The sequence below is a fragment of the Ipomoea nil genome, unplaced genomic scaffold, assembly GCF_001879475.1.
Source record: "Ipomoea nil cultivar Tokyo-kokei standard unplaced genomic scaffold, Asagao_1.1 scaffold2480, whole genome shotgun sequence".
NCBI lineage: Eukaryota > Viridiplantae > Streptophyta > Magnoliopsida > Solanales > Convolvulaceae > Ipomoea > Ipomoea nil.
Genome location: NW_017618908.1, coordinates 3,105,870 through 3,126,413, shown reverse-complemented (window position 1 = coordinate 3,126,413; position 20,544 = coordinate 3,105,870). Strand labels below are relative to the sequence as shown.

The window sequence follows — 20,544 nt, the reverse complement described above, 5'->3', positions numbered from 1 at the left end:
GTACTGAAGATGAAAACAATAACAATGCTACCCAAAAGAGAATTAGAAAAATTTAAACCAAAAAGAGTATTTATTTAGACTATCGCTTTTAGACTTAGTACTTAGATTAGCGTTATTATAAAGTTGCAAACATTTATTTTTGTGACAGTTATATATAATCAACATCTCATATATTATCTTGCATTTATATACTTTAAATTACCGATTTAAATAAACAAAATCAACATTTATTTACTTATGCATGAACATCTTCTATATAATATTTCATTAATATACTTTGAAATACTTATTTAAAAATAAGTATTGGGCATTATCCTATTCGCGCAAAGCGCGTAGAAAAACTAGTATACATATAAAAGATAAATTGTACTAATTTGTTTAAATATTTTTTTGTGTACTACTGACTCTATTACATTGTAGTATAGGAGGTCAAAGACTAAAATAAAAAGATATTAAAAATAAAAAGGTTTTAAAAAGTGAAAAAAGAAGAAGAAGAAGAAATTCATATCCAAAATTATTATTTTTTCTTATATAATTCATTTTTTATTTTAAAACCTTCATTTTTTTTTTTATTATTATTTATTATCATTTCTTCATATTTCAGTCATTAACCCACAATCAGGTGTGTACCTTCCGAAACACTGATTGCCATCACTCTCCAAAACAGTAGAAAGCAGTCTCACAATCACTCTTCAATCGTTACGCCTTCACAATCATCTTCTCCCTCGAATATTCTCGCCGCGACCCGACCGAATCTTCGGCGGAGGAGAGGAATTTTCAGGGCAAACAAACAAACAAACACTTTGTCGGTTGATGATGGATGTGGATCCCCGACAGTACGAAACCATTGTATGTATTTTCTGATCAGGATAGGTCTCTCCAGCTTAGCTTTAATCGACTGGTTGCGAATTTTTGTTTGGATTTTCCTTGCAAAGTTTATGCGTTTTAGTGTTGTGTTTGCTGGGTTTCTAGTTCTGATTTCAATTGGAATTGGGATTTTGAATGGACCGTTTTTGGGATGAGGTATTGTGTCTGTAGCTATGGCGTTGTTTGTGTTCAATTCTTTTTATTGTGGAAGTTTAGCATGGAGCTTTTAGTGCAACAGAAATTGAGTGGATTTTGTTTGTTTTTTTGATGATGATGGAAGTTAAAGTGGTTGTTTAAGGCAATGATTTGGTGTATTGCTAGATCACCAGACAGTTTTAGATGTTTATAGAAGCATAGTTTTTGGGGGTGTTTGGGAAATGGCCGTTAGCTAATTGGGTTAGTGGTTTGACTAGTATAGCATTAGCTGATTGTAGAAATACGTTTGGTAAATTAGTTGTTAGCTGGTAGTTGATTATATGGAAAATGACTTTCTCAAAGGGCCGATGGAAAAAACTACTTTGAGTAGCTTTTTGAATTTTAGCATTTTGGAAAAATAAGTTGTTACAGAAAACTAATTAATCAAACACTCATATTGATTGTTTAACCAAGTCAAACAACTAATAGTGGTCAAATAAACCAAAATTGGCTTGATAGGCTAACTATTTTACCAAACAGGGCCTCTGTCTTTCTAGACACAGATAATGGATTAATCTTTACTGCTCAGATTAAGGTTTAATTAGCTTATAGAATTGTTCACTATGTTATATTGTTAGAGAGAATTGTTTTTATTAACTTAGTACTTCCTAGTTCCTACTAAGGACTGATTGGTGACGGGATACTTGTGCCTTGATAGGTAAGGAGTTAAGTATATGATCAAAGGTTCATTTGCCATTACATTTAGCAAGAGATCAAGGGATCTGATATCGGTGGATTATGTGGAGTGCTAAACTTTTTTATGGTGGTCCCGAGTTTTGAAGTGCTTTTTAGCATAATGTTTCTGGATTTAGCTTGAATTTCACCGGTACTATTTTTATCTGTTGTACTACTTCTGTAGGATGTCAGTGACAGTGATGTCCACAACATTGTTCTGTCGTATCTTGTGCACAATTGCTTCAAAGACACCGTGGAATCATTTATTGCCAGCACGGGCATGAAGCAGCCTGATTATTGTCTTGAGGATATGGAGAAAAGAAAAAGTAGGTCATATATCTTTTTGATACAATAATTGCTTTATTTCTTGAACCTCGAATGATGTCTGTCGTTTTTTTTATCTGCATTAGAGTTTCACAGTGTTAGTCTCATCAACGAATCTAGTCTCGTGTTGTGCTTCCCTTTTGTGGGAGAAACTACAATATATATTCCACATTGGCTCATTGTATTTTTTCTGCATTATGCAACTTAAAACGACTTGCTGGCTGCTGCCCTATACTAACTAATGTTTGTAGTATTTAACACAGAATGGTCGCATTCACTTACACCCATATGTGGAATGATAACTCCTTAGATGATGCTAGTTATATGGCACTGGCTGAAATGAGACATAGAGAACTTTGAATCTTTGATTATTGTTCATCACCAAAGTTGAGGGATAAGGTTTCCTAGTTATTATGTCTAAGTCATGACAGTAAAAACTATATTTGCACGGAATTTGTTCTGAGAATCGCCATTAGTGAAAAGTGAGATAGATATTTGTTGGGCGGAGGCCATTGAAGGGCCAAGTCTAGCACTTGGTGGCTAGGGGGATTGTTGGGCGGAGGCCTGAAGTGCCAGTCCAGCACCCTGCCTCTCGAAAATGTGGCGGTATTTAAGGAAATAAAGTCGCGCATTCGCTATGATTCAATTCCCGTAAATACTCGTTTAGGTCTTCTATGCCACATGATGATGATGTTTATGCACATCTTACTTTGTCCTGCTACAGATGCTTGATTTGTCATTTTTATCAAAAATTTGTTTTCAGGAATATTCAATTTTACATTAGAGGGTAATGTTCTGAAGGCCATTGAACAAACAGAACAACTTGCACCGGACTTACTGGAGAAAAACAAGGATCTGCATTTTGATCTATTGAGCCTTCATTTTGTTGAACTAGTATGCACGAGAAAATGGTGAGCGGGATGACTGCTCTTTCCCAGATAGGTGGATTTACTTCTTTAGACTGATTATATCTTTCTTTGCAGCACAGAAGCACTTGAATTTGCTCAGACAAAGCTAGCTCCTTTCGGGAAGGTCCAGAGTTACGTTGAAAAGCTTGAAGTATGTATATTCTCTAGAGATTATTTTAAGCTCCTCCACTTGTTCCTTAAATATTTTTAAGACAACGCATCTGTTGCTGCAGGACTTCATGGCTCTGTTGGCCTATGAGGAACCAGAAAAGTCGCCCATGTTTCACCTACTCAGCTTGGAATATCGACAGAAGGTTGCAGACAGTTTGAATAGGGCAATCCTTGGTTCGGTTTCCTCTTTCTTTGTCATTTTTCCCGTTCATTTTGCCTCTTTCCCCTAAAGAATGCTATTCATGTGCTCTTTTCTTGTCATGTCATGGTGATTGCAGCACACGCGAACCTCCCCAGCTATTCAGCAGTGGAAAGGTTAATTCAGCAGATAACAGTAGTACGACAATCCTTAAGCCAAGAACCTGGCAAGGTTTGATCCTTAACCTTTCATATCATCTATTCTCGCTGATTATTATATGGAAGTTTAGACTTTGTCATTACACGGCCTGTGGAAGTGAGGTTTATATCATGAAAACCATGCTTGCTTCGTGAGCCCTCACGATGTGGCATGCTATCATTTGCTAATTAAGAAAATGAATAAATGGAACGGTGACAACTTATTTAGGTAAATGATGACACGAGGGAGATGCTCATATACCATCGTAAACCCTATATAATGAATAACTGCCCGGAAATTTGTATTTCTGTGAACTAATCTTTAGAGAGAAGAACTAAGAGAAGCTGTGAATCTTGTTTGATAACTAATTTGTAAAGTTTCGATTTGGCGTACAATTGACTGATCCATATCTGAAGTTTAAGGGTAATATTTCCTTCAAAATTTACTTTAGCATAGATATCTAAGAAGTGGTAATTGTGTTTTGCCAATTTGTAGGAGGGCAATCTGCCCTTTTCATTGAAGGACTTCCTCAAGAGCTAGCCATACCAAACGTTTCGAGTTCATAGCCTTACTGGAATCGTGAACTTCAGCCCGCTTTGCTCCTTTGCTAACTTCAAAGAACTGTTGCCACGCTTTTGGTGCATATCGAGCTTTGGTTAGTTGTGATATACTTAGCTTTACTTGAAATATTGTTGCCAATTTTAGGTCTATTCTTCTCTGCTCTCAGTACTAAGCATGTTTTTTACCTTTAGCCAAAGAATCTATTCATTCCTCTAATGTCATTCACAATCCTTTGCTACAATTCATGGTGTGTATTGCAATGTGATGAGTGGATCTTATCTACAATTCATGGTGTGTATGTGATGTATGTATCTATGTGGCGAGGGAAACCCCACAACCCTTTCAGGTGTAGGTAAATCCCGCCTTGTGACCCTAGCTGGTAAAGGACCACAAGGAAGTGAATCAACCTAAATTATCCATAGCTGATCGGCTCAAACTAAGGGAGTAAGGATTCGAACTCGTGACCTAGTGATTACAAGCCATCTTGGCTTGGGTTACCCCAGTTGTGACCTATATTGTGTATAACTTTTGGTAAATTACATTATGCACCTTCATTGTAGTGGAACAAATGGTTTCACCAGAGAAAGCTACAGAAACAGAACATTATTATGCATTTGGTAAAGAAAGTTCATAATCTACATAACAAACAACTTAGTTCAACTGCAGATTTTCACACTGCAGATACAGATGCCTCTTCCTTCGACATCCAATACCGGTTAATAAACCAAAGCGAGTCACCTTCAACCGCCAACCCATCTTGATTGCGATGCCAACCAAAATGCGCGTGAGTCCTGTTCTTGATATCGAAGATGCCATGGCCAAAGCTGGCTTCTCGGTAAGCAGAGTAACTTGGTTGTGGCTGTGTCATCCTACATTTCAAAACCGCACGCTAAGAGCTAAGACTTACAAATGATTAGAGTTTAAGAATATATATATTGATATATCACAACATACTCGGTGACTAATCCTTCTGAATTCCCCCCGTCTCCTATGGTGATATAAACGGGGGCAGAGTTGTCATTCTTTGGACTGCACAACCCGTTTACAATGTTGTAGGCGATATTTGATACACGTTCCTGTTAAGCAAACATAAGATGGCATCAACCAAAGTCTCGTCTATTTTTCCTTTATTTCTCACTTGGATTTGTCTAATAGGTGACAATGTTCTTTCAGTTTTAACCGTAAACCAGTAACGAAACTATAGATTACTTAAATGATAAGTTGGCGAGCTATACTTACAGATCGTTCGTATGCGTGAACGTGACCAGCAAAAACAACATCGACTTTGTACTGCACGAACCAGGGTTCATATAGCACTCGCATGGTTTCCCCTTCCATATAGTGATGCACATAGCTACTATACATCGGGCTATGCATGAGCACGATTAGCCATGGCGTCTCGCTTCTGTTAACTTTAGGTAGTTCGCCTTGCAACCATTTCCACTGAGGAGTGTATGTACCTACAAAACGAGACATTCAAACTTACAAGATATCCTCAACGATAGTACTATCCAATAAACATTATGATGATACTTATTAGCCGTTAATGCTATCAATTCTTACCATAAGCCGAGTAAGAAGACATGACAATGATATGCGCTGAAGCTCTTTTTATCGAGTACCAAAGAGGAGAAGTACTCCCCGACGATTCAAATGGCATAAAATACCGATGCGTGAAAGGTTTGAACGGCACGGTTTCACCCTAAAATAGAAACAAAATAGTTACAATTCTAAGCGTGTTACATGATGACTGAGAGAAAAAGTTTCGATCCTTACAATATCGGGAACAAAATCAATTTCGTGATTTCCAGCAGTCCAAATCCACGGTTGATATGCAGTACTTCTCTCCACAAACCTTCCCCACGTATCCCATCTGTTGTTATCGTGATTCGGGTACCTATCTGCATACGAAAGGTCACCAACAAACAACAACGATTGTCCTTTTACAGGGTTCAATTCGTAATGTGTCAATGTGGCGTTGGAATCATAAGTCTGACCGAGATCCCCTGCTCATATAACATCAATATAGCGGTTCAGAGTTAACCGAGGCAAATGCCACTTTCATAAGCAGAGACATCAAGATACAGAAAAAGATAATACCTATTAAACCAAATGTATAGGGAACATCCGGTCCAGGTTTGGGAGGAGTAACAAACCAAAACTGTCGTTTTGCATCCCCGACCCCTAGTTCATAATAGTATTTTGTATCGTACTGCAGAAACAAGAGGAAATGACACACTTTACACACTTGTAAATCTTTTCAATTCGGGTATATATTGAGCAATCATTTAAGGAGAAACCGCTACACACCTCTAAACCCTTGATGGTGCAGTGATGAATATAGCCGGATGTGTAATTATAAAACTTGTAGGTCACGACAACGCCATCTGCACGCCTCTTGACACTGCTATTCTCGGCCCAATAAACCACCGTTTTCGAGCCAGGCTCTTCGGGTGTAACCCAAGAGATAATCACACCTTTCCCTTCATAATCCCCTTGTGTTATATGGACCTTCAAAACCAAATTCATTTCAACTAAAACCAATATTTTGACAGAAAGACATTCCTAAGATATATCAGAAAGATCTTAAACACTATTTACTTCAAGAAATCCTCTTCTCTAATGCTCAAACCCTCAAGCCAACTAGTCCTTTGCTGGGTAGGGTCAAAAGACCGGATTTTACCCGGTACACACCCTCAGACCGACCGGCTAGGATCACAAGGCGGGTTTACCCTCACACCCTCGGATAGTGACTGCGGGTTTCTCATCACTCAAACAAAAAAAAAAAAAACCTCAAGCCAACCAATTTCTTATGCAAAACCACAAACATCTTTTGCCAGATTGAAGTTCAAGTTAAAGAAACCAACAGCAAAGGAGATTAAAGCAGATAACTATGAAGAAATGCTGAAATCCAGATAAAATCACAACAAAAACAAAATCTTGAAAGAAAAAAAAAAAAGCAACAGCAATTAGGGAAGCAGGAGAGAACCTGCTGGGGGGCATTGTAACCAGGAGGGGCTGTGAAGACATCACTATCCAAAGGCATATCATCAATATCTGAGGATTCTGAGCTCAACCCATTCTTCCTCGCATAGCTACTGGTCACCCCAGCATCACACAACAGAGAAAAACTCAAGATCAAGCCCAATCCCAAGCATAAAAATCCGAGCTTCAAGTAGCCCATTCTTTTAGATTGGGATGAAGTTCCAATCTCAAATCTCCCAGAAAAAGAAACCAACTTTTATAAGAAATTTATAATATTAGAGTACAGGATTTGGGCAAGGTGCAAGGAATATTCCACCCTGAAAGTTTGGTCAAATAGGTAGAGTGTACTTGAGGATTTCTTATAGGTATTGTTCAAGAAAGGGAAAGTGGAATCTCAGTCTGGGCAGCTCCCAGCTTCTGGATTGAAAATGGGGTTAATGGGCACATGGGCAGTACTCCCTGCCCAAGATGACAAGGGATTCAAATTTGTAACTACAAAGTTTAGTTAAAATCTTTATTTTCTTAATTTGAGTAAATTAATTATATATAATTTAAAATTATTTACTTTTTTTTTTTAAAAAAAAAATCTTCGAAGGACTTAAATTACAAGACAAAATTTACTCACACTTAAAAATATTGTGAAAATTTTCTCGTCATCTAAAAAAATGGCGGTACTTAACATGGTCATTGACCAACACATTAGTTCAAGCGGAATAGTATTAAGAATATTTATGGGTTTACAAGATATTTAGATAAGAAAAGTACTATATGAACTTCCACTTTTTACTTTCAGTTTCTATTTTTCTCGGGAATTTTGATGTAAACTATTTTTATGGGGCCCACATAATGAAAATGAGTTCTACTACATGTCTACATGTATTCTCAAATTATACTTCCTAAATTTTACTCCTTGATGTGGCGGACACGGATAAACTACTTTTTTTAGATGGGTCCCAATACAAATGTCTACATCAAAATTTTGTATGTGGGAGTAAAAGTTGGGAGTATAAAATAAGAGTACATATAATATTTTCCAATGAAAATATCATATCTTTAGTTGCTAAAAGTGAAAAAGTAAAATTTAGAAATACATGTAGTTGAACTCTTTAGGTAATGTCTATTTCTTCTATTTAGAGTCTGTTTAGAAATTCGAAAAATTTATTTTTAGAAGTTATTTTTCAGTTTTTTTATTATTTTTTATTTTTTATTTGTTGGGTGTTCATAGAAAATAAGATTTAAAGGAAAATATTAATGGTCAAAGAAAGTGTTTTCCTTGATTTTTAGTTGAAAGATATTTTTTAATTTGGTGAAAAATGTCTTCTTAGATTTTTAGTGAGAATATATTTTCTAGATTGTTTATTTCTAGTTTCTCTCATCTCTCTTCAAGTTAGTTTCCTGATTATTATTACCACCGCCCTCACCACCTCCATTATTATCACCACCACCACTAATGATAATGATGATAATAATAATATATTTTTTAAATACCAAATAATATGTTCATTGTAAGGAAAATAAATCAAAAAGAAAAAATGATTTTTTTTTTAATCTTTCTGCCAAACACCAGACTTTAAAATATTTTTTTGAGAAATGAATAAAATGTAAAAATCAAACAAATAAAGATGCTCCAACATTTTCGTATTTTTTCACGTATGGAAAAGAAAAAAGTAATTTTATAATTGGTTTATATATAAATGATTGACATTAGGGCTCTTAATGAACCGAACATAAACGAACACATGTTGTTCGTGTACGTTTGTTAAGAATTTTGTGGTGTTTGTATTCATGTTCGTTTGTGTTAACGTTAAAAAACATGTTCACAAACATGTTCGTTAACAAATACGTTCACGAACATGTTGGTTTACGTTCATGAGCACGTTCGTGAACCTTTAATAACCAAACACCACATGCTCATGATCACAATTTGTTCGTGAACAATAAATAATCTACGTTCATGTTCGCGAACATTATTAAACAAATACTAAACGAGCTTGTTCATGGACATTATTAAACGAACACAAACGAACTTGTTCACGAACATTATTAAACGAACACATACGGGCTTGTTCACAAACATTATTAAACGAACACAAACGAGCTTGTTCACGATCTCTTAGCAAACGAACATATAAATGTTCAAGCTCTGTTCGTTTATTAACCAAGTACTAATTTTTGTTTGTTAATGGTTCGTTTACCTTACCAAACGAACATAAACGAATGCTTACGAGTAGTTTGTCGAAAGCTCTCTTCGCTAACCCCTAATTGACATGGATAGATTTATAAATCTAGCTATTAGTTAGAAAATTTGAAACATAAACTTGTATTTCAAAAAACAGTAACGTGGACAAAGTTTGGATCACTAGCCTCTAATTAATTATTATTGATAAGAATAAGATGTCCTAGTCAAACAGCCGTCCCATGACATGCATATGTAGACTTTGATTTCTTCAATTCCCACTGAATTTATTATATTCACTCAGGCGATGAAACTGATCATTGATCAAGTCAAGCTTCATTAACGAAGAACTAACTCGCCGGAAATGATCTTCCGCCGCCTGCTGCTTTTCGCTTTCCTCTTCTTTCACGTGCCGCCGCTGTTCCCGTCGGCAGCAGCGGCGCCGTCACTCGCAAAGCCGCGCTGCGAACAGCGGTGCGGAAACGTCTCAATTCCGTTTCCTTTCGGAATCGGCGAGGGCTGCGCTCTCAATCCATGGTTCTTAGTAAACTGCGATAACAGCAGCGCGCCTCCCAAAGCATACCTAAACTCATTCGTCCAAATCGAGCTCCAAGGAGAAGTGGTGGCGGTTTCGCTGGAAAATCAAACCATCACGACTCTAAAATCCGTTGTGAATTTCTGCGACGATTCCGCGGGTCGGAACGCCATCACCAACGGCACAGATCTCTCCGGCTCCCCTTTCTACTACTCCAAATCGCGCAACAAATTCCTGTTCGCCGGATGCGGCAACTCCCTGTTCACTCAGAACTCCACCGTCGTCGCCGGCTGCACCGCCATTTGCGGCGCCAACATCAGCTCCGGATTCGCCGGATGCTACGGCATCGACTGTTGCGAAACTCCCGTCCCCTTCGATCTCACCTCCTACACCGCCAATTTCACGAATTCGGGAATCCAGAGCGACGGCAGCAACGATAATCTCAAGAGATGTAATTCCGCTTTTTTGATTGATCAGAGATGGATTCCTAAACAGAGTACCTCATTGTTTTTGGAATATGCCCCCGTTGTATGGATTTGGACGGTTCGAGCTCAGGACTTTCCGGCGGTCACCAACTGCCGCACCTCCGATAATGCTGCCGTTCAGCTGGCCGACGGCACGTCTGTATCTAACTTCCGATGTGACTGCCCAACAGGGGAGGAGGGAAACCCATACATTGCTCATGGATGCCAAGGTATACTAAAACTTAACACATAATAATATATAATTCTTATTTCAATTATTTTAGTCATAATATTCCCCTATAAAAAAAAAGTCATAATATTAAAATCAATTATCTTAGTGGTACAAAGTTGTTAATTATTTTTTTGATAAAGATGCTGTCACTATAGTGTCACAATAAAATTGACATATTGTTGTTTTATTAATCACTAAATAATCTTCACCAACAAAAATAATTAATCACTAAATAATAATTTTGGAATCGTTAAATTTTGTCACATGTAAGTAAAATTATTGTGATGATAGTATTAATTAACACAATGACAGTATGTTTTGAGTTTGATTGTCACTAATTAATATTTTTTGAGTCATCAAATTTCATTAGAAATACCTCAAATTATTGTGACAATAATGCTGTCACTATAAAGTAAAATTAAAATGTATTTTGATCATCACTCACTCACTCCGAGAGAGAGAGAGTAAATAATTATCACAAGCAAGGTTGAAAAAATCGCTAGACGCCTGGGGACCGCCTAGAGTGTCTAGAGCGATTAATCGGCGCCTAGGTGGCCGACCGCCTAATTGGCGCCTAGGCGCGATTTTTGCAACACTGATCACAAGTATCATAATTGCTAGTATTGTGACTAAAATGCCTAATAGCTTTAGTGACACATTAATGTTTTTTTCGTAAACCCACATATTAATGTTTTTAGTGTTTAACTTTCGTTTATATCACTAATAAAAATGGATTTTTTTTTTTGGTAGTTTATTTTACTTTGATTGATTTTTAATATATAGACATATCATTAAATTGTAGCTAATACCATTTCTAAATGATCAGCGTGTGCCGGTTGCGGACCCGACCCTATTACCTCCCGGAAGATATCCATATTCGGAAGTAAGAAATTGTTCCTCTCTCATTATTACTAATCATCAAAGTTATAAAACATATTTTCAACCTCTCTAGCATAGTGATTGTGAGTTTCTTCGTCATTTTTTTTTTTAATAAAATATTTTCAAATGTTGTACTTGTACCAGGGACGGAGGGAGAGGGGGCCGCCCCCCCTCACCCCACCCCCACCCCATATATAGTATTTGTATGTATATATGTATATATAGTACATGTTTTAGTATTAGTATAAAAAAACTATAAAATGTTAATAAGAAGTAAGTTGGATTAGGTGGTAAAACACATTTTTGGTAATAGTGAGGTTAAGGGTTCCAATCTTAGCATCAACATAGTTTACAATTCTTTTTTAATGTTACACACACACTCTATAATAAGATGTGTAATTTATAATGTGTTTTCTATTCAAATTATTTTATTAATTATGTTTCATATTTTGTTATGAATATTTTTATAAAGTTTCGATGTGTTTTATTTTTCGTCTATATCAAACAATATTTACAATTATATTTCTTAGGTAATTTATTTATTTATTTTTAAATTATCTCTTTTGTTTTAATGTTTCGCTTTTTCTGAAAAAAAATTTCTGAATCCGTCTGTACTGTTTCGCCCCTCCTCAACAGAATTTCTGACTCCGTCCCTGACTCGTACTTATTTATTTATTTTGATTCCAGTTTCGATTTACCATCAAACAAGGTGATTGTTTCTACAAGAGGAAATGATGTTGTGTGACTAATACTAAAATTTGTGACAGGCATAATAATAAGTGCAGGCATACTAGTCTTTGTATTATGTATCTTTTTCTTGTACAAAGTGCTGAAGAAGAGAAGGGCAAAGAGAATTAGAGCAAAGTTTTTCAAACAAAATGGTGGCTTGTTATTGCAGCAACAACTATCATCATCCAATGAAGACGTCGACGTTATTGAAAGAACAAAGCTTTTTACTGCAAAGGAACTGGAAAAGGCCACTGATCGCTTCAACGAAAACCGGATCCTAGGTCGAGGAGGTCAAGGAACAGTGTATAAGGGCATGTTAGCAGATGGCAGGATCGTTGCAGTTAAGAAATCTGTCCGGGTAGATGAAAGCAAAATCGAGGAATTCATCAATGAAGTTGTCATTCTTTCGAGGGTTAATCATAGGAACGTGGTGAAGCTGTTGGGGTGTTGTCTTGAGACAGAAGTTCCACTCCTGGTTTATGAATTTATAACAAACGGTACACTTTTTAGCTTGATTCATAGTGACGGTGAGTTTCCCTTTTCGTGGGAGATGCGGCTAAAAATTGCGACAGAGGTAGCTGATGCTTTGGCTTATCTGCATTCGTCGTCCTCCATTCCCATCTTACATCGCGACATCAAGTCCAGCAATATCCTTCTGGACGAGAAGTACCGAGCTAAAGTGTCAGATTTTGGAACTTCGAAGACCATTGCCATTGATCAGACTCACGTCACTACTCAAGTGAAAGGAACGTTTGGCTACTTGGATCCTGAGTATTTTCAATCCAGTCAATTTACTGAAAAGAGTGACGTCTATAGTTTCGGAGTCGTATTGGTTGAACTTATGACAGGAAACAAGGCAATTTCTTTTGCGACAAATGAAGAAGACAGAAGTCTTGCCACACGATTCCTTTCGGCTATGGAGGGGAATCGACTCTTCAAGATTTTTGACAAACAAGTGTTGGAACAAGGCAAAAAGGAAGATCTCATGGTAGTTGCAAACCTTAGTAGGAGATGCTTGGACTTGAATGGGAAAAAGAGGCCGACCATGAAAGAAGTGGTATCAGAACTAGAAAAGGTTAAATCTGGCACAACTTCATCCGAGACAAAGAATTTTGAGGGCAAAAGATTATTGGAGATTGAACCAACGATATTTTCTGAAACTAATTATACATGGACAACCACAGAGGAAAATTGCAGTACTACATCACTAGACGCACACCCGTTATTGTTTGATACATAAACTGTGACATTGTTTAATTAATAGTATTTTTGACATGCATTATATAACTTTATGTTGTTGTTGTTAAACTAGTATTTGTCCCGTGCGATGCACGAGAAATATGTTATAAAAATATACCTTATATGAGGTTTATTCATATATACAAATTTTGTTATTTAATAATTATGTGTGAATTGCTATGATAAAATTATGAACATAAATTTTCAAAAAAAAAAATTATGAACATAAATATATTTACAATTAAAATAAGAATTGATATTTAAAGTGGGTGATTACTACAAATCTTAAACTATATTAAAAATTTAGTACATAATATTTAATATTACAAATTTTTAAGAACTCAGTAAACTACAATAATAATTGAATTACAATTTTCAGAGTCACCACGAATCAAAATTTTTAGACTTTTGAAATTTCTAACTCTAGATGTAGTAACATACAATTGACCTTTAAAGACCAAACAATTATTTATAAATATAAATGACTATTAATCATCATCACCATTTTCTTCTAATAATAATATAGAAGATCCAAAAAGTTAAAGAATACAATAACACTTGTATGTAAACTACAATAGTAATTGAATTACAATTTTCAGAGTCACTACGGATCAAAATTTTTAAACCTTTGAGATTTCTAACTCTAGATGTAGCAACATACAATTGACTTTTAAAGACCAAACAATTATTTATAATAAAATTAACTATTAAGCATCATCACCATTTTCTATTTGTTATTGGCTTTTTTTTTTGGACTATTTTATTTTATAATAATAATAAGGATAGAGATAATAATTGTAACAATAATTGCTCACCAAAATAATAATTGTAACAAGGAATAAGGTTCAAATTGGCCACTAAACGTAATCTGAAAATGCAATTAGGCCACTGAACGAAAAAAAAAGTGCAATTAGGCCACTGAACACTCCAAAAATGTGCAATTTCACCTGACAACAGGTTACCCTCAATTTTAGCAGGTTATCTGCTTACGTGGCAACTGAGTTGTCATTTTTAATAAATTTTAAATATTTTTTAATAAATTTTAATAATAAATTTTAATTTAAAATTTGTTTAAAAAAATAAAAACGACTTTATTTTATTTTTTATTTATTTTTTTTCAATTTTTTATAAAATTTATTATTAAAATTAATTATTAAAAATTGTTTAAAATTTATTAAAAATGTCAACTCAGCTGCCACGTAAGCAGGTAACCTGCTAAAATTGATGGTAACCTGCTATCCGGTGAAATTGCATACGTTTGAAGAGTTCAGTGGCCTAATTGCACGTTTTTGGAGTGTTCAGTGGCCTAATTGCACTTTTTTTTTTCGTTCAGTGGCCTAATTGCATTTTCAGATTACGTTCAGTGGCCAATTTGAACCTTATTCCTTGTAACAATAATTGCTCACCAAACCATATGGCTATATTATAATTAAGATAAGATTGGATTAAATCGTTACATTTGATAAGTTTGATATTCTAATGTTTGTTTTGGATGGTTTTTAATACATTAGATAGTGTTTTTAAGATATCCCAAGATAAAGAATTGATGCATTGAGTGATTGGAGCAAGCCTAGAGTTGAAGAACATAATTCGCTACGCCCAAAGTGGACAGATCCCTTATGCACACCGGCATTCCCACTACTAATGCTGACGATGAATTTATTTAATTTTCTAATATAGGTATCAGGCTTCTCCTCAGAGGTATGTTACAGAAGAAGCATTATTGGGAATGAAGATCTCTAGGAGAACCAAACAGCCAACAACAATCTTAAATCAACCAAAACAAACAACAACCTTACTTAGATGATGCATTCTTGGAATTAAGCCCAGTGTCTGTTAAGAAGCCACAAGGAATCAGCTTCAACCGCGACTCCATCTTGGTTGCGATGCCAGCCAAAATAAGCATGGGTTCTGTTCTTTATGTCGAATATGCCATGCCCAAAGCTCGCCTCGCGAAATGCAGAGTAGCTTGGCTGTGGCTGTGTCATCCTGCACACACAAATAAAACCGAAAATGCTCAGTTTCTGCATTTTATTATAAACACATTATTGCTGTATGTATATCTTAACATACTCGGTGGCTAATCCTTCTGAGTTTCCCCCGTCGCCTATGGTAATGTAAACAGGAGCTGATTCGTCGCTTACAGGCGTGCACTGTGCATTCACAATGTTGTATGCAACGTTCGATATGCGTTCCTGTGAACCAAACAAGTGATATGATGCCATGAAACAAATAAACCCTTCACCTACTTTCACTTCTAGCTCAGATTTGTCTGATTAGTACTAAACAGCACAAGACAGTTTACCATGATGAGCTAAATAAGCGTTGTGATTGTTAAGCATATAGCAATCTAACTATCAGCTTAGACTTTTAGTTGAGATGGAGCACATGTTTCAATTGAGATGAATACTTACAGATCGTTCGTAGGAGTGAACATGTCCAGAAAACACGACATCCACTTTGTACTGGACAAAATATGGCTCAAATATCACACGCATGCCTTCCCCTTCCAAGTAGTGAGCTTCGTAACTGTTATACAATGGAGCGTGCACCAGCACAATGAGCCAAGGCGTCTCGTTCCTTTTAACTTTTTTTAGTTCACTCGTAAACCATCTATACTGTGGAGTGTATTTAGCTACCAAAAAAAAAAAAAAAAAACAAAAAAACACAAAGACAACCAAACCTTAGTACTATTTCACAATTTTACAGCAGCAGTGAAACTCGGTACTAGTGCAAAGCTATAGATTCGATTCTCACAGAAGCCTGAGTAAGAAGACAGGACAATGATATGTGCAGAAGCTCGTTTTATGGAGTACCAAAGTGGATCACCGCTCCCCGATGCTTCAAATGGAGTAGGATATCGGTTTGTAAAAGGTACGAAAGGTTGATATTCACCCTGAAACCCCAAAAAGAAAAAGGCAAAAACTTTAATTTGTTTCAAGTCTAGCTAAGTGATTTGAACAATTAGGCAAGTGGAACCAAGACTGTACAATTTGAGGAGCATAATCAATCTCGTGATTTCCTGCAATCCAAATCCAAGGCTGATAAGCAACGCTTCGCTCTGAAAACCTCCCCCACGTATCCCACCGGTTGTTGTCATGATTCGGGTACCTATCTGCATACGAGAGGTCACCAACAAACAACACTGCCTGTCCTTTTGCTGGGTTCTGTTCATAATGTGTCAATGTGGTGTTGGAATCATAAGTCTGACCAAGATCCCCTGTAAGGAACATTAAGCATATACCTCGAGGGCTCGAGTTCAATATAAACTTAGGCAAACATCTCTGTCATATGATGTTCAGCAAGATACAGTCATTACTGGAAATTATGGAATTTCCGACCACCTGAAATTGATCTTAAATCAAGTCAAAAGTCTTGTTCCGACCACTTTTGGTATCCGGAAAAACCTTTGTTGCTATTCCTGACCACTTTTTGCTTTCGATTTGATTTAAGATCACTTTCAAGTGGTCGGAAATTCAATAATTTTCAGCATTGAGTTAAACATACCTATCAAACCAAATGTATATGGAACATCAGGCCCCGGTTTGGGAGGAGTAACAAACCAAAACACCCGTTTTGCATGCCCTGACCCTAATTTGTAATAGTATTTTGTATCATGCTGCAGTTATAAGAGAATGGCAGATATTGTCATTCCATATATCTATACTATACACACCAGTCATAAGAAATCCTATGCAATATTTGAAGTGAAAACCTCTAAATCCTTGATGGTGCAGTGATGAATATAATCCGAGGTGTAGTTGTAATACTTGTAGGTTACAACAGCGCCAACCGAGAATCTCTTAGCTCTGCTATTCTCAGCCCAGTAATGCACTGCTTTTGAGCCATGTTTATGTGTGGTCCAAGAGATAATCACACCCTTCCCTTCATAATCCCCTTGCGTTATATGAACCTAGCAGACCACCAAAATCCATTTTAGCACAAAAGGGCACATATGTAACAAATATCTTCAACACTATCTTCTCCAAGAATCCTCTTTTCTAATGCTCAAACCAGTTTCTTGGATGGGCAATATATCTACAAGTATCTTCTATGCAATTGATACTAAAAGAAACCAATCACATAACAGTTTGATATAAGCAAATAACTATAAGCTCAGTAGGTACAGTGATAGGCACTCAAGTCAAGTACTCCATGGGTTGGGCGACCCCAACAGAGTTGGTCGAATAGTTGACATGGTAACCATAAGGTTCCAAGTGTTTGACTCTTTATGGGAGCTGCCTATTAGCCTTCTTGGTTGAACCGATCAACTATGAGTAACCTAAACTGGTGTACCTCCTTGTTCCTTTGTCGGATAAGGTCACAAGGTAAGATTCATAAGCGCACCTTAGAGTAGTAGCTGTGAACTTTCCTGTACATCAAAAAGTCCATAGGTTCGAACAGTTGGCATGGTAACCATAAGTGCCAACCATAAGGTTCCAAGTGTTTGACTCTTTATGGGAGCTGCTTATTAGCCTTCTTAGTTTAAGCCGATCAACTATGAGTAACCTAAATTGGTTTACCTCATTGTAGTCCTTTATCGGATAAGATCACAAGGTGCGCGCACCTTAGAGTAGTAGTTGTGGACTTTCTTGTAAATCAAAAAGTCCATAGGTTCGTATCACTACTCACCCCTTGACCTGGACTCATCTTGGCACCAAGTAGCCTTTTCTCCTTTGGATGGCACTAAAGTTAAGGTACTAACTCCACCATAAAAGTTAGTACCAATGATACACACTAAAGCAAAGCTAGTTAAGTTCGAGTCTCCAACCTACTATGTGAAAGCCATTACACAGTTCAAGAACTCAATAATTGTCACAGAGATGAACATTGGAACATTAAACTAGTGAGCCCAAATCATGCTAGCTATAATATATTTCAGCCAAGAAACATCAAAATCTCCATGATATTAACCAAACAATACCTAAAAATCAAATCTTTAAAGAGAAGAAAATGGGGGAAACAGAACACAACCTGTTGGGGTGCATTGGAACCATGGGGGACCCTAAACACATCACTATCCAAAGGCATATCAACATCTTCAGGATTGGGCGAAGCCGATAGACTGTTCCTCACATAGCTACTGGTCACTCCACCATCGCACAGCTGAGTTGTGTTCAAGATCAAACCCAAGATTAAGCACACCAGTCCAAGCATCATGTGCGTTGTAGTATTCTTCTGGGTTGCAACGAGGCTCCAACGTTAACGTCCCAGAAGACCAAACACGATGTTGGTATAAGAAAATTTCAAGGTTTTAGGATGAAATTGAAGCGTAAGTGATCTCTGTGTGTGTGTGCATGTCTACATTAGAAAGCGCCAGCATAGCTTGCAAATCATGCATGGCTTACACTTGTCCCGGCCTACTGCTTCCCTCCTCAACCAAATTTCTGGCTTCGTTCCTGAGTTCTAATACATATGTCTATATAAAATTTTGTGTGTGAAAGTAAAAATTGAGAGTAAAAAATGAGAATACAAATAGTATTATTTAATGGGGAAGTGGCATGTGGCATCTAAAAGCTGGTCATCCATTTGTGAAAAGAAATTTCACGTTGACCAACCATAAAAAAAATGTTTTCTAAAATTTCAAGAAACTCATTTGGGACTTGCGTTTCTGACAAGAAATGCATATCTCAAATAAAATTTTTCAGAAATTGTTCACTTTTTAAAACCTTCTCATTTTTATCATTTATTTCAAAATTATTCCTATTTCTGTCTTTAACCCAAGATATTGAATGTACGACGGGTTGGACGAAATGGAATTTATAGCATGAGCTTTGATGCTTAGCTCCCACTTCTGGAGATAAGTCAACTTAAATTGCACTAGCTATATAACCTGTTTGGCTAAAGTTGTCCCGTTATGTTTCATATTTTGTCATTAAAATTTTGTCATCATATCTCAAAATTTGTCCCTAAGGCTAACTCAATTAGTATGACTGATTAGTTTAAAATTTTGCTCCAGTAACATGCAGGAGTGACAGAGTGGTTTGAGATTTACCTCCTCTAAATGTTTTTAAGCCAGAGTTATGAGAGTTTAGGTTTAGTTTAACATAAGCTAAAATACTTTAATTTTTCACCCCTGCATTGGATAAACTTCATAGATCACAAAAGATAAACCGCACTAGAAAGACTCATGCCACAAATTGGAACTGGAAAGGCCACTGATCCTAGGTCGAGGAGGTCAAGGAACAGTGTATAAGGGCATGTTAGTAGATGTCACGATTGTTGCTGTTAAGAAATCTGCCCGGGTTGATGAAAGCAAAATCGAAGAATTCATCAATGAAGTTGTCATTCTTTTAAGGGTTAATCATAGGACTGTGGTGAAACTGCTAGGGTGTTGTCTCGAGACAGAAGTTCCGCTCCTGGTTTATGAATTTATAACCAACGGTACACTTTTCAGCTTGATTCATAGCGACAACCTTAACGATGAGTTTCCCTTCTCGTGGGAGATGCGGCTAAAAATCCAACAGAGGTAGCGATGCTTTGGCTTATCTGCATTCGTCGTCTTCCATTCCAATCTTACATTGCGACATCAAGTCTAGCAATATCCTTCTTGACGAGAAGTACCGAGCTAAAGTGTCGGATTTTGGAACTTTGAAGTCCATTGCCATTGATCAAACTCATGTCACTACTCAAGTGAAAGGAACATTTGGCTACTTGGATCTTGAGTATTTTCATTTCAGTCAGTTCACTGAAAAGAGTTATGTCTATAGTTTCGGAGTCATATTGGTTGAACTTATGACGGGAAACAAGGCAATTTCTTTTGCGACAAATGAAGAAGACAGAAGTCTTGTCACACGATTCCTTTCGGCTATGGAAGGGAATCGACTCTTCAAGATTCTTGACAAACAAGTGTTGGAACAAGGCAAAAAGGAAGATCTCATGGACCTTGGTAAGAGATGCTTGGACTTGAATGGGAAAAAGAGATCGACCATGAAAGAAGTGGTATCAGAACTAGAAAAGGTTAAATTTGGCACAACTTCATACGAGACAAAGAATTTTGAGGGCAAAAGATTGTTGGAGATTGAACCAACGACATTTTCTGAAACTAATTATACATGGACAACCACGGAAGAAAATTACACTAGGCGCACACCCGTTATTGTTTGATACATAAACTGTGACATTATTTAATTAATAGTATTTTTGACATGCCCTATATAATTTTATGTTGTTGTTAAATTGGATTAAATCGTTACATTTGATAAGTTTGATAGTCTAATGTTTATTTTGGATGGTTTTAATACTTTAGATAGTGTTTTTAAGCTAT

At 36.6% G+C, this 20,544-nt stretch overlaps 4 protein-coding genes across 9 annotated transcripts; 3 read left to right on the top strand and 1 right to left on the bottom strand.

Moving 5' to 3' along the window:
• The first annotated feature begins 613 nt into the window (after nt 1–613).
• LOC109152889 (glucose-induced degradation protein 8 homolog) lies at nt 614–4,323 on the top strand. 2 transcript variants are annotated; one of them, XM_019300567.1, is made up of 8 exons: nt 614–849; nt 1,721–1,825; nt 1,922–2,063; nt 2,825–2,972; nt 3,045–3,120; nt 3,203–3,314; nt 3,419–3,510; nt 3,973–4,323. In XM_019300567.1, the coding sequence occupies exons 2-8, from the start codon at nt 1,823–1,825 to the stop codon at nt 4,015–4,017; spliced, it is 618 nt and encodes a 205-aa protein (XP_019156112.1). In that variant the 5' UTR covers nt 614–849; nt 1,721–1,822; the 3' UTR covers nt 4,018–4,323. The 2 variants fall into 2 exon arrangements, with proteins under 2 accessions (XP_019156112.1, XP_019156111.1); XM_019300566.1 differs by lacking the exon at nt 1,721–1,825 and having other exon boundaries at nt 615–849.
• Nucleotides 4,324–4,487: 164 nt separating this feature from the next.
• On the bottom strand, nt 4,488–18,521 carry LOC109152885 (purple acid phosphatase 1-like). Of its 4 annotated transcripts, XM_019300560.1 has the most exons (9): nt 7,387–7,470; nt 7,028–7,259; nt 6,349–6,549; nt 6,139–6,250; nt 5,815–6,044; nt 5,602–5,740; nt 5,278–5,498; nt 4,993–5,114; nt 4,627–4,907 (listed from the first exon to the last, which is right to left on the bottom strand). In XM_019300560.1, the coding sequence occupies exons 2-9, from the start codon at nt 7,220–7,222 to the stop codon at nt 4,709–4,711; spliced, it is 1,419 nt and encodes a 472-aa protein (XP_019156105.1). In that variant the 5' UTR covers nt 7,223–7,259; nt 7,387–7,470; the 3' UTR covers nt 4,627–4,708. The 4 variants fall into 4 exon arrangements, with proteins under 4 accessions (XP_019156106.1, XP_019156105.1, XP_019156104.1 ...); XM_019300561.1 differs by lacking the exons at nt 4,993–5,114; nt 5,278–5,498; nt 5,602–5,740; ... (3 more) ...; nt 7,028–7,259; nt 7,387–7,470 and adding exons at nt 15,351–15,472; nt 15,692–15,912; nt 16,035–16,173; ... (2 more) ...; nt 16,993–17,190; nt 18,252–18,520 and having other exon boundaries at nt 4,488–4,907; XM_019300559.1 differs by having other exon boundaries at nt 7,028–7,468.
• Nucleotides 9,434–20,525, top strand: LOC109152882 (wall-associated receptor kinase-like 8). Of its 2 annotated transcripts, XM_019300555.1 has the most exons (5): nt 9,434–10,428; nt 11,257–11,313; nt 12,077–13,301; nt 17,393–17,400; nt 20,416–20,525. In XM_019300555.1, exons 1-3 carry the CDS (start codon nt 9,564–9,566, stop codon nt 13,276–13,278), a joined length of 2,124 nt encoding a protein of 707 aa, XP_019156100.1. In that variant the 5' UTR covers nt 9,434–9,563; the 3' UTR covers nt 13,279–13,301; nt 17,393–17,400; nt 20,416–20,525. The 2 variants fall into 2 exon arrangements, with proteins under 2 accessions (XP_019156100.1, XP_019156099.1); XM_019300554.1 differs by lacking the exons at nt 17,393–17,400; nt 20,416–20,525 and having other exon boundaries at nt 12,077–13,346.
• On the top strand, nt 19,478–20,384 carry LOC109152744 (wall-associated receptor kinase-like 1). The gene is made up of 2 exons (XM_019300392.1): nt 19,478–19,746; nt 19,817–20,384. The coding sequence occupies exons 1-2, from the start codon at nt 19,478–19,480 to the stop codon at nt 20,382–20,384; spliced, it is 837 nt and encodes a 278-aa protein (XP_019155937.1).
• Nucleotides 20,526–20,544: the final 19 nt, after the last annotated feature.

Coding starts and splice junctions, on each gene's coding strand:
- LOC109152889 (XM_019300566.1), top strand. CDS start 814: ATGATGGATGTGGATCCCCGACAGTACGAAACCATT. Junction 2,973..3,044: donor CTAGTATGCACGAGAAAATG/GTGAGCGGGATG, acceptor CTTTCTTTGCAG/CACAGAAGCACTTGAATTTG. Junction 3,315..3,418: donor TTTGAATAGGGCAATCCTTG/GTTCGGTTTCCT, acceptor TGGTGATTGCAG/CACACGCGAACCTCCCCAGC.
- LOC109152885 (XM_019300560.1), bottom strand. CDS start 7,222: ATGGGCTACTTGAAGCTCGGATTTTTATGCTTGGGATTGGGCTTGATC. Junction 6,045..6,138: donor CTATACATTTGGTTTAATAG/GTATTATCTTTT, acceptor TTATATGAGCAG/GGGATCTCGGTCAGACTTAT. Junction 5,115..5,277: donor TTCACGCATACGAACGATCT/GTAAGTATAGCT, acceptor TTTGCTTAACAG/GAACGTGTATCAAATATCGC.
- LOC109152882 (XM_019300555.1), top strand. CDS start 9,564: ATGATCTTCCGCCGCCTGCTGCTTTTCGCTTTCCTCTTCTTTCACGTG. Junction 10,429..11,256: donor CATTGCTCATGGATGCCAAG/GTATACTAAAAC, acceptor CTAAATGATCAG/CGTGTGCCGGTTGCGGACCC. Junction 11,314..12,076: donor GAAGATATCCATATTCGGAA/GTAAGAAATTGT, acceptor AATTTGTGACAG/GCATAATAATAAGTGCAGGC.
- LOC109152744 (XM_019300392.1), top strand. CDS start 19,478: ATGTTAGTAGATGTCACGATTGTTGCTGTTAAGAAATCTGCCCGGGTT. Junction 19,747..19,816: donor CGGCTAAAAATCCAACAGAG/GTAGCGATGCTT, acceptor CATCAAGTCTAG/CAATATCCTTCTTGACGAGA.